At 36.5% G+C, this 12,681-nt stretch overlaps 1 protein-coding gene across 31 annotated transcripts in view; it reads right to left on the minus strand.

The window, feature by feature from the left end:
* The window catches only part of PIAS2 (protein inhibitor of activated STAT 2), a 92,976-nt gene that overhangs the window by 29,197 nt on the left and 51,098 nt on the right, over nt 1-12,681 (minus strand). For all 31 annotated transcript variants that reach the window (XR_011996246.1, XM_072732312.1, XM_072732305.1 and 28 more), the window contains 3 exons: nt 5,600-5,734; nt 3,787-3,892; nt 2,283-2,356 (listed from right to left, as the gene is read on the minus strand). Coding sequence is in view for 30 of the 31 variants with exons in the window: in XM_072732312.1 (XP_072588413.1) it covers nt 2,283-2,356; nt 3,787-3,892; nt 5,600-5,734 (315 nt within the window). In the remaining variant the exon portion in view is untranslated. The remainder of the gene's footprint in view (nt 1-2,282; nt 2,357-3,786; nt 3,893-5,599; nt 5,735-12,681) is intronic.

The raw sequence follows: 12,681 nt of genomic DNA on the forward strand, positions 1-12,681 counted from the left end.
CCAGAATTTGTTTCTTTAAAATAATGCTCTAATTCGGCCTACTGTGAGTTTTTGTTTTTGGCTACTAGTTCTCATACTACTGGCTTCGGAATCCTTTTACATTCTTCAAAATTGAGAACCCCAAGGAGTTTTTATGTATACAGATTTCATTTATCGATATTTATTGTAGTAGAAATTAGAGTAGATATTTTTAAAAAACAAGAATACACAAAATACACATTCCATCAGTCACTGGAGCACTAACATCACCAACAGGTAACCCCTGTTAAATGCCACTGCCTACTCATGAGAAAATGAGAGCAGAAAAGGGAAAAACTGCATCCTAGTATTATTTTTAAAATAGCTTTAACTTTGTGAGCCTCTTCAAAGTGTCTCAGGGGCCCCCAAGTATCCCTGAACCACACTATGAGAACATGCTTTTTTTTCTTCTTCTTTAGTGCCACTTTCATCTCTCCTGTCACTGCCTTAGAATTTCCACAACACAGAGAACTGAAAACATTCACAACTATGGAAGCTGCTGATCTTAAATTTACTCCAAGTGTCTCATCACAAGAGTTAATGAACATTTCCCAAGTTAAAAAGAGCATTTATTATCAACTGGCTGCATCTGATCAATTTCCTAACTGGTGTGTTAATAAAAGCAGTTAAATATGTATTTAGTCAAATGATGGAGGGACTAATGGATGGATGGATGGATGAATGAATGAATGAATGAGTGAATGAAAGAAATGGTGCCTAATCAATGCAATGCTTTTTTGATTCATAAAATATTTTTACTTAAATTCCAGTTAACATAAAGTGTAATATTAGTTTCAGGTATATGATACAATGATTCAACCCTTCCATATGTCACGTGGTACCCATGACAAGTATACTCCTTAATCCCCATCACCTATTTCATCTATTCCCTCATCCCCTTCCCCTCTGGTGACCACCAGTTTGTTCTGTATAATTAACAGTCTATTTCTTGGTTTGCCTCTTTTTGTCCCTTTGCTCATTTGTTTCATAAATTCCACATATTAATGAAATCATACGGTATTTCTCTTTCTCTGGTTTTGCTTAGCATAATACTTTCATGCTCCCTACATATGTCATTACAAATGGCAAGGCTTCATCCTCTTTATGGCTGAGTAATATTCCTACCTGTTCTTTATCCATTCATCAGTTCATGGACTCTCCCTCTCTCCGACACAATTCTCTGTTTAAATATTGTACATTTCTTACAATGCTGGCTGGTCACAAGGTGCCCCCAAAAGTACACTCCTGATTTTGTGACTTTTCTCACCAAGTTCCTCACGTCTGGAAAGGGTGCCTCTTCACCAGTACTGATTTTAAAGAAGCCTTCATCCACTATTATTCCTGACCTCTCACATTTCTTTGGTACTCTATTAGCAAGGTTACATACATACTCTATTAGCAAGGTTACATACATGTATGTATGGTCTTCGGCTTTCTCATGTGAGTTAGTTCTATCGCTCAAATTATTAACTTTCTGACAACTTATCAAGTCCTCAGTAGTTTCCCCCAAAATTAGCTAGCTTAGTACCAACACATGAGGATCTGAGAGTTGCTGACTGATTTCTACCCTGTAGTCCCTATGTAAAGAGACATAGAAATTATTGTGCAACTTAGAAGTACATTACAGACTAAGACATCTCAAGCATTCTTTTTTATTTTTAAGATTTTATACATTTATTCATGAGAGACAAAGAGAGAGAGAGAGAGAGAGGGGCAGAGACACAGGCAGAGGGAGAAGCAGGCCCCATGCAGGGAGCCCAAGACGAGAATCAATCCCAGGACTCCAGGATCACGCCCTGGGCTGAAGGCAGGCGCCAAACCGCTAAGCCACCAGGGATCCCTCAAGCATTCTTACTCATTACACCAGAACCATCAATTACCATTAGGCTACAGTAATTTTAGTGCTATTTTTCAATTCTCTGTATATTCTGATAAAAGGAGTCAACTCTCTATTCTCTATGTTTACTATTAGCTGTGGATTTTCTACAGCAAAAAACTGTGACAGATTATTCTGAACCTAAAGCTCTCTTCCCTCATCGATATAACATCCTTTTAGGTCTCTTCTTGCTTAGTCATTGTTTGAAGAATGTTTGCATTCTTTAAAATTATAATGCTTAATCATTAAAATACCTGAATGAGAAAATGACAAAAGTTCAGAATTCTATCATAATGTATCATTCATTCCCACATTTACTTATATAGAAAAATTAGTAATTCATAAAAAGTGAAAGGCCCCACACAGAAAGCTTTGTTAGTTTACTTACAGGGCACATCAAGGATACCCGAAGGCTAGTTGTAGCAATTTCACTATCAGGATCTGCAGTAAGTTTTTCTTTAACTTTAAAAAGAAAGAAAAAGAATTTTTAAAAAAATTTTAATTAACTCTGATAGTCTAATTATAGAAATATATATCATCTTATTTAAAGTTTCCCAAACACTTCAAGTAGGTCAAGAAACTACAAAAAGAAAACCAAAAAAAAAAAAAAACCTCAAAATGTTAAGTATTAATGTACTGAAAACACAATCATATTTTCAGTATTAGGTTAAAGAATTACAGATTTGCAAACTCTAGGATCACATGTTTAATTTTTAAATTTCTTTTTAAAAGTAAAATTGCAGGTAAGAAGAGTTTCAAAACAGAAAGCTGTTGAAACCTGAAGAACAATACAACAATTGGGGAAGGAACTTGGAGAGCTGTACTTGGAGCTTAAATGTTTTCCTCTCACACACACTGAGTACTTTTTATTAGGAGGTATTGGTTGTTTCCGACAACTATTAAATTTGTAAACGAAAAAGGCCAAATATTCTTATACTCCCTTTGACAACTGAAGACCATAATCAATATGCTAATAACTCTGCAATTTGATTTACCAGGTAATGTATATAAAGTATGGTCTCTACAAGCCCATAAGTATACACATGGCCTCTGGGTGCCAAATTCTTAACACCATTATAGAGAACAGGCAAGGAAATGGGAGACACTGGAACTGCAGCAAGCTAAAAAATGGAGAGAAGCATTTCCCTGCCTTCCAGTTCTAGGCAAGAAGATCCCTACTGTGCTAAGGAGAGGAGAATGGCTTAAGTACAAGAATCGCAACACCATTTCAACAGCTCTACTTGGCTCCCTTTTCGATCTGTAGATCCTTCCTCCTTTCCAATTCATTCATTGGTATGGGAGGTAGGTAACTATGGGAAAAATATTTTCTTTCCCAGAAAAATGTCTTATTCAATTAAATTAAGTTACTGAACTGAATTATTTACAGTTCAGGTTAGACTTTTTTTCTATTATACACTATGAAAGCAAGGTACAAAATAAAACATCTGAGAATGCAAATATTGTTGATAGATATCAACATTTCTTTTGCAAAAAGAGTTCAGAATTTTTTTAATGTACACCCTACTATACACTGGAGGTTCAGAAGACTTGCATTCCTATTCGTAAGTCAACATATGCATTAAAATTACCATCAACCTGACATTTACCTAAATAAGTTTTCATGAAAAAGCCAAAAATCAGACTGGTTGGGATTTAAAACCGATCCTTGAGAGTGATTTCTAAGAAGTGTTTTCCAATTTATAGGGCTCTGTTCTTAGAGTATTTTTAACTCAAAATTCATTTTAGGTTTTTGAATAATTCTTCCCAAACTACTCCTATATTGATGTATATTTGAGGCTTGGTTTTTTGTTTTTTGTTTTTTGGGGGTTTTTTTGGTTTTTTTTTTTTCCATTAAAGCATCTCATATGCTCAGTCTTACAAACATTACTTACTTAGTGCTCTGGAATGATCAGGGTTTCTAATACCTTTCATTTTTAATCTCTGTAATAACATGGCTGATGTGAGCTGTCGTACAAGATATACAGACATGGAGTAATTCTACAAAGAAAGATAATCTGTATTAAAGATGAGAGATAATAGTCTATTTACATAAAATACTTGTCTAAGAAACTCTGGTTTCTAAGAATAAAATTCAAAATAACATTCACAGGAAGGTCAAGGACTGGGAAGGGAACAGAATCAACGCAGCTACTTTAGGGAAGATAAAACTCAATCATATTAAAGGTATTTCTCCATCACTTACCACTTTAAAACATCCATATGAAAGATAATATATCTTAGATTAGTAGTTTTCAAATTGTGTTTCTAGTTTAACAAAACTGATTATCTTAGAGCCATCACGCTATGAATGAGGATGTACCCTCCAAAGCCCACTTCTCATTAAAACTGTTCTGTTTTCATGTAATGGGATTGTCAGTATTTTCACTGAAAAATGGAAGCCACTGCAGAAACAAAGTTCAAACACTAGTGGTCTGAATTAACATTTCAAATCCAGAGTTTCAAAGTTCTAATTCTGGCAGAAGAGACTATATGGCCTTGCGCAAATCTTCAAATGAACCAGTAGCAGCTTTCTTCTGAGAAAACTTTTGACAAATTAACCCCTCTTTCCAAATGCACATTTTATTAGGAAGGGGACAGCTACTATAGTATTTAAGACACACAAATAAGAAAAATAAAAAAGACAAGGCCAGAAAATAATAGCATCCAATCCTATACCTCTTAGATCTTGGAACAAAAGAAACTTCATTAGCTATTTACAGAGCTATGAAGAGATGAAATATAATTCTACCTACATGCTAAAAACCTATTTCACTAAATATACTCATTCAATTGATCCTACTATAAAAATACTTTTAACAGTTACCAAGTCAAATATTTTAAATAAAATTTGTAATGTCCTGCAAGAGTCTTTTTAAATATCTGAATACCCAATATAGTGTGCAAATTTTAAGTCAATTAATCATTTTAATTACAAAAAAAGAAAATCATTCCCAGTACATAGCAAAAAAAACCCTGCAAGGTCTCCAATGTCTACAATTTCCTATCCTCGTGGGGAGCCCAATGTGGGACTCAACCCCTAGACCTGGGATCATGCCCGGAGCTAAAGGCAGACGCTCAACCACTGAGCCACCCAGGCATCCCAACATTCTGTATTTCTATATATAAAGAAATAGTTCTAAAACAGAAATTCCATGCTGTATTAGTCAATATCCCACAATGGAGATAATACATTTGAGACTAAGAATTAGCAGAAAGCCAGGTTCATCAACCTAAAGGTACTGGGAAAATAATGTAATTCTAAGTAAATATTTTCATATGAGATTCTCACATTATCTGAAGTAACAGCTGTTTATGTAAAGGCTGGAACAGATTATTTCCAAACACATTTAACCATTTTCCTCAAACCCTAATAAAGCTTTTTGTCCCTCTTCATAAACACATAACATCACCTGAAGTTTCCAGTTTCTTAAAACACTAAACACATAAACACAATTGTGATTAAGCTGTTTCCTTAAGAAATACTGTAATTACACTCACTTCTTCTCCACGAAAATGAAGAGATGACGTTCAAGAAATCTTAAACTTTTTAACCCTAAGACTCTCTACATCTCCACCTCTGAAATGAAAATTACTGTTTTTTTAGAGAATCAGAAAACTAACAAGTTAGAGCTAGTAGCCTGAGCTAAGAAAAGACATAACAACTCGTAGTGAGATGACTTTCATGCTACCCAGAAAAGTCTTTACCTTTCCGATTTCTGATGCCCAAGAAATGGAGATCTGGTTTGGCACAGCTGAAGATAACCTAACTAAAGATGTAATATTCAAAGGGCGTCCAGGGCGCTTCTGTTCAATCCCATTTTTAGGTGGTGGTGCATAACCCTAGAATGAGAGAGAAAAATAATTTTAAATTCTCTTTTGGGGGTCATTTTCTCCAAGATAGATACACATTTGCCTAATTTCTATTACAGTTATCCTTATTTTATCCTAGAAATCATACAATCCTCATCCTAAAGTTACCAATCCAAAAGAGGAAAATGACCTTTTAAAAAGGTTATATGGGGGATCCCTGGGTGGCTTAGCGGTTTGGCGCCTGCCTTTGGCCCAGGACGTGATCCTGGAATCCTGGGATCAAGTCCCACATCGGGCTCCCGGCATGGAACCTGCTTCTCCCTCTGCCTATGTCTCTGCCTCTCTCTATATATATGTCTATCATAAATGAATAAATAAATCTTTAAAAAATAAGAAAAATAAAATAAAATAAAAAGGTTATATTTCACAAGTCCAGAAAAAGTAAAAAACAAAATAAAAAAAAAATAAAAATTCCACCATTAAAATTAAAGATGCTAACATCTTGCCATATGGACTATGAATTTTTTCTTTAAAGATTTTATTTATTTTTTCATGAAAGACACAGAGAGAGAGGCAGAGACACAGGCAGGGGGAGAAGCAGGCTCCCTATGGGGAGCCCAATGTGGGACTCAAACCCAGGGCCCCAGGATCACAACCTGTGCCAAACGCAGATGCTCAACCACTGAGCACCCAGGTGCCCCTCTTTTTCTTTTTATATATAATAAAGTTGCACCTCTTTGTACTGATTCATCTTAGGAGCTCCCACTCAAAATGCATTCTAATAGTGGGGATGGGAAAGAGGGAAAACAGTTTGAGGATAAAGGAACAAATTAAACTACTGGAACTACATCAAAATAAAAAGATTCTGCACAGCAAATGAAACAATCAACGAAACTAAAAATAACCTACTGAGTGGAAAGTATTTGTAAATGACATATCCGATAAAGGCTCAGTATCCAAAATCTATAAAGAACTTATACAACTCAACACTTAAAAAATCCCCCAAATAATCGAGTTAAAAACTGGGCAGAAGACATGAACAGATGTTTCTCCAAAGACGACATACCCATGGGTCAAGCGATACATGAAAAGATGTTCAACATCATTCATCATCAGGGAAATGTAAATCAAAACTACAATGAGATATCACCTCACATCTGTCAGAATGGCTAAAATAAAAAACACAAGAAATAACAAGTGTTCATGAGGATGTGGAGAGAAAAGAATCCTGTGCATTGTTGGTGGGGATGCAAACAGGTGCAGCCATTGTGAAAAACAGTATGGAGGTTCCTCAAAAAATGAAAAGCAGAACTAGTCTACAATCCGGTAATCGTACTAGTAGGTATTAACCGAAAGCCTATAAAAACAGTAATTCAAAAAGTTATATGCACTTCTATGTTTATTGCAGCGTTGTTTACAATAGCCAAATCATGCAAACAGCCCAAGTCTCCATCAACAGATGAAGGGATAAAGAAGTAGTAGTATATACATACAATGGAATATTATTCAGCCATTAAAAAAAAAAAAAGAAATCCTGCCATTTGCAACCACATGGATGGAGCTAGGGAGCATAATGCTAAGTGAAGTGAGTCAAGAAAAACAGATACCATATGAGTTCACTCATATGTGGAATTTAAGAAACAAACCAAATAAAGGGGAAAAAAAAGAGACAAACCAAGAAATAGACTCTTAACTACAAAGAATAAACTGATGCTCACCAGAGAGGAGGGAGGGAAGGGAGTAGAGGGTGGATGAAATAGGTTATGGAGATTAAAGAGTATGCTTCCCATGATGAGCACTGAGCAATGTACAGAACTGTTGAATCACTATATTGTACACCTGAAACCAATGTAGCACTGTATTTAATAATACTGGAATTAAAAAATAATAATAATAATACTGGAATTAAAATTTAAACACTTAAAATTTTTCAAAAATAATTAAGTAAAATATATTTATTAAAGTTTATAGGGAAAAAATAAATTAATTTCAAAGGAATTACTAAAGTTTTATGAATGAAAAACAATGCTCTCCACTGCCTTCTCTCCAAGTAGAAAAGAAATTGTCCTTTTTAAAATCAGATCGTGTTAAGAAAGAATAATCAATATTTCAACTGGCAGGGATACCTGGGTGGCTCAGTGGTTGAGCAGCTGCCTTGGCTCAGGTCGTGACCCCAGGGTCCTGGGATCAACTCCCACACTGGGGTCCCCAGAGGGAGCCTGCTTCTCCCTCTGCCTCTCTGTGACTCTCATGAATAAATAAAATCTTTAAAAATAAAAAATTTTTTAAAAATTTCAACTGGCATTAAATTAGCCCGATGGCTATAATACTGGTTATGCTTTATACTACTTTTTTCTAATCATTAAGCATTTGTTTTAAACAAGTGTATTCATTTGATTCACGTTACATCCAATTCTCAATTGCCAGAAGACTTCTCAGTTTGTAATTTTCAAAACTAAAAATATACTTTTTAGAAAATTAAAATTTCTTAGCTATGAAAACATCTATGTATTGAAAAGCAGATATCATATTTCACTGAATCTAAAATGCCAGTGACATAATTTAACTGTGTCCCACTAAGTAGGAAAAAACACTCAGTTAATGATACAACCTAGCGTATCACTACTTGGAGCACAGCAAGGAAATATAGGCAAAATGAACTGGCTAATATATTCTTTTCAAATATACAGAAGAATCTTCTGAATCACTTTTTACTACTCAGTTATCAATGTATATGTTTCATAGTATCTTCCTATATGCCACTAAGATTTCTGGAGATACCAGTATTTCTTAAAACTATATTCTACTACTCTACTAATAGCTCTCAAATTTCCTTGCAGGTCACTGATACCCTTAAATTAACTGTCTGTGTTACTGCTGCTACAGTCTGGATCTTATGAGAATGTACCGATCAAAGCTTTTCAGACAACCACCAGGATTCGTGAACCTTCCTTAAAATGTTCTTAAATCATTTGTTGGTTAAAAAAAAAAAAAAAAAAACAAAGGAGCACAGCTAACCCGTCATGCTGCAGGAATAACATCAAGGCTGCAAAAGTATAGGCAATGACAATACATTACAGCTGCTAGCTACCTGGTCATCAGCAACTGTAAAATAGCTCTGGATTCCAGTGATGGTAAAAACATGCATGTTAGAAACAATGAAATACAGTATGGTGGTATGACACGACAAAGCTAAGGAACATGTTCTATCACAACTAGGGAACATCCTTCACTGCCTTGTAGGAGGTACACAACCTTACAAAATTAACTGGAATTCTTATAAAATTGCTTAGTATCCAGTCTATATTCAAATTTCCCCACTGTTGTCTCAAACGTCTTTATAGAAAGTTTTCAAACATATATAAAAAAAAAGTATAATGAACTCCCATATACTCATCATCCAATTCACTATATATTTGCTCATTAAGAGTCTTTACCTATTTGACCTCACTCCCAACCCAGATTATTTTAAAGTAAATTGAAGACATATCACATATCCCTATATAGCTTGGTACACAAGATGTCCTTTTACAGCCTGATTCAGAATCCAAACTAGAGCCTCACACTGTGCTTTAGCTATCTCTGAAGTCTCCTTCGTTCTATAGTAAGAATAATTTTTATTGTCCCTCTCCCTTGCTTCTTCCTTTCCAATGTCATTTTTCATTGAATTTTGACTCAAAGAATGACCTTACTTTTTGGATGAGGCAGACTGCTTCTTCATGGTAAAAAGCTCTGCTGCTCTATCTCCTGTAGCTGTTTTAACCTGGTAACTAGTTGCACAGGCTTGATTTGGTTCAGATTTGAATCTTCAGTCACAAAACTTCATAGAGAATGTTATGTACTTCCCACATCATGAGGCATGTAATGAGTTTACCCCAATTACATTGATGTCAAGACTGATGAGGAATTCAGCTATGTCAGCCTGACCCCTCCACAGTAACACTCCCCATCAAGCTTTGACCTAATGGTTTTAGCATCCATTAATGGTTACTTAGATCAAATATAATTATGGATTTGAAAAGAGTGGTTTTCAAATCCATTATTCCTTTTGCTTACGTTAAAATGTTTCCATAAAAAAACTTGATGGTGTCAACATTTGATCCCACCCTGAAATCAATGATTCTCTATCTTTATCAATTTTAGAATACTGAATTGGTGCAACCTCCAACGGTTTACTTCAGCATGATTATAAACTTGATCATATATTTGATGGTTTTGAGTCCACTGGAGTATTATTTTTTAGATGTCAACATTACCCCCATCTTAAGCAAAACTAATCTCATTAAATTGGGGCGCAGAGGTTTTTGTTTTTTTTTTTTTTAAGATTTTATTTATTTATTCATGAGAGACAGAGAGAGAGAGAGAGAGAGGCAGAGACACAGGCAGAGGGAGAAGCAGGCTCCATGCAGGGAGCCTGACGTGGGACTCGATCCCAGGTCTCCAGGATCAGGCCATGAGCTGAAGGCGGCGCTAAACCACTGAGCCACCCGGGCTGTCCAAGTTTAAAAGAAAATGTTGACTTTACCTCAGTCCAGATTTACTATGAGGCAGACCATGTGCATGACTACTACATACAGGAAAAAAATATGTATCAGGAAAAAGAAAACCATGAACACAGAAATAGAATTTATTAGGATAAGAGGGCTAACACCAAGAAGATTTCTGACTGCACCAAGAGGAAATATTTGATTTTTGCCATCTGAACTGAAGCACACATCCTCTCCATTCTACAAAATCTTTCCAATACTCCTCACTGTCAACCCCTTCTACAACAACCCCAAACCTTCCAGCTCCAGAGATTTATAAAAGTTTCTCAAAATCTGTTTGAAAAGAAAATAATTCAGCTGCTCAAAATCACTCTAAGCAAAGAGGGTCTTTTATTCTCTCCCCATCCTACCTTCAAACCACAAAATTTTCTCACCTTGCTATCAGTTTGTACACTGGCAACCTTGGGAGTCAAAGACAGGAAAGGGGAGGGAATACTCTCAAAGACCGTTTTACTTGTGTCTGTTCATATGTTGCACATGTCATTCTGCAAGTCCTGCTATGAGCTGCTTACTGCTATCCTTGTATTAAGATTATCTAGAAAATCGATGCATCAAGGCATCTTCTAAAACTCATCTTGACATGGGTAAAACAGCACACAGGAAACTATTTTCATCACTATTTGACCCTTAAGAATCCTGGGACACATTGCTAATTATCAACGTAATGCCATTTCCCATTCAGCTTTCTTTTTGCACATGCAGTATTATAGTGCCATAATGACTGGATACTGCAGTAATGTCTACATAGAGGTGCTCATTCTAGGACACAAATTCAAATATACTCACGGTTCTCATGGGAAATTCCATGAGCTTATTCCTCTAGGATTTGCCATGTAATAAACTAATTTCATAGGCAAGGATCACCAACATATCAAACTTCTCTGTGACCTGTCAACTGAAACAAAGTCCCTGAGGATCTCCATGGTGGTAAAGAGCTAAAAATATTAACTTCTACAAGGTCACTGGAGTTTCCTCTTCTGAGGCTGCAGTATACTCATGATTTTCATAAACCTGCTTTATGCTAGTAAAGGCTCTATACTTCATTATCCCAATCAATAGCAATTGTGGACCAAGAGATGGTTTAAGGAGTTTTCTATCAGTTGCATATAAATTTATTTCCGTTATTCCACAGAGATAGTCACAGGACCAAAAAACCTTTTTGGGAAAGGTTGGCAGCATTTATTTGATCTCTGGAATGGCCCTACCGGGTCAGGAAAGCTCCCGATCCCCGAGCCCCCACTGCTTTCTGTTTCTGAAAACCGTCTTTGCCTTTGTCCTAAGGCTCCATTTCTTCACCTCCTTTTCAAGAGCCCCTGGAGACATAGCAAGCCCCTGGTTCCAGAGGAGGGTGCCAGAATCATCACACAGTAACTGATAAGTTCACAAACAGCCTAATACAAGTACTGAAGGGTCAGTTAGTCTTTGGGAAAGAAATCAGCAGTGACTGAATAACAATGGACCAGAGAAAGTACTCAACTGCCTAATTTCTTCCCTCCCAAAAAGAGTGAAGGAGTGACAAATTCAGAGCTATCAACAGTTTCACAGTGGTGCTGTAGATCTCATGAAGATACCATCCCAAAATAAAATACTGCTCCCTTGAGAGCATTCTGTGGAACTTGTTTGTATACACACCTGTAACCACCATATTTTCTATAGCAATGACAGAGTTTAAGTAGAACCTCACACATTGAGATAGCCTCCATCATTGGCACAGTCACGATACTAGACAGGTCTTCAAGGTAGGTCTAGATACCAAAAAGATCTACACAGTTAGATCTTTCTTTAAGGGTGATGAGAGAGTTAAACAGCAACAAAAGTCAAGGTCAAACAAATTTTATTTTATTTTTTTTTATTTTTAAATTTTTTATTTATTTATGATAGTAACACAGAGAGAGACAGAGGCAGAGACACAGGCAGAGGGAGAAGCAGGCTCCATGCACCGGGAGCCCGATGTGGGATTCGATCCCGGGTCTCCAGGATCGCGCCCTGGGCCAAAGACAGGCGCCAAACCGCTGCGCCACCCAGGGATCCCAAGGTCAAACAAATTTTAACATATCTCAAGGAAAACTGGGTATGAACAGCCATGCAAAGTGTGCACAGAGGCATTCCACAATCTGATTTTTCCAGGATTCCTTTGTCACACATGTGGCCACCCACTGTATCCCTCAGTTCCAAGTAAAACTGCTTCTTCCCTTGGTTCAGATCTTTGTATGATCCATCCAGATAAGAGGCAGCTCCTAAGAATCTACTGTTGCTCATTGCCAGAAATCTGAGAAGCAAAATATCCCACCTGGGTTTTGAACATGCACTGGGCCATGTAAGCAATCCTCCTGACCACATCTACTCAGCCTCTGCAATTTCCCCATTCATCCCCAAAGGACTACCTCAAATGATTTCAGCCCCACAGACCTCATTCAAAAAGAGTCAGAC

This window comes from Vulpes vulpes, chromosome 13 (assembly GCF_048418805.1).
Source record: "Vulpes vulpes isolate BD-2025 chromosome 13, VulVul3, whole genome shotgun sequence".
Classification (NCBI taxonomy): domain Eukaryota; kingdom Metazoa; phylum Chordata; class Mammalia; order Carnivora; family Canidae; genus Vulpes; species Vulpes vulpes.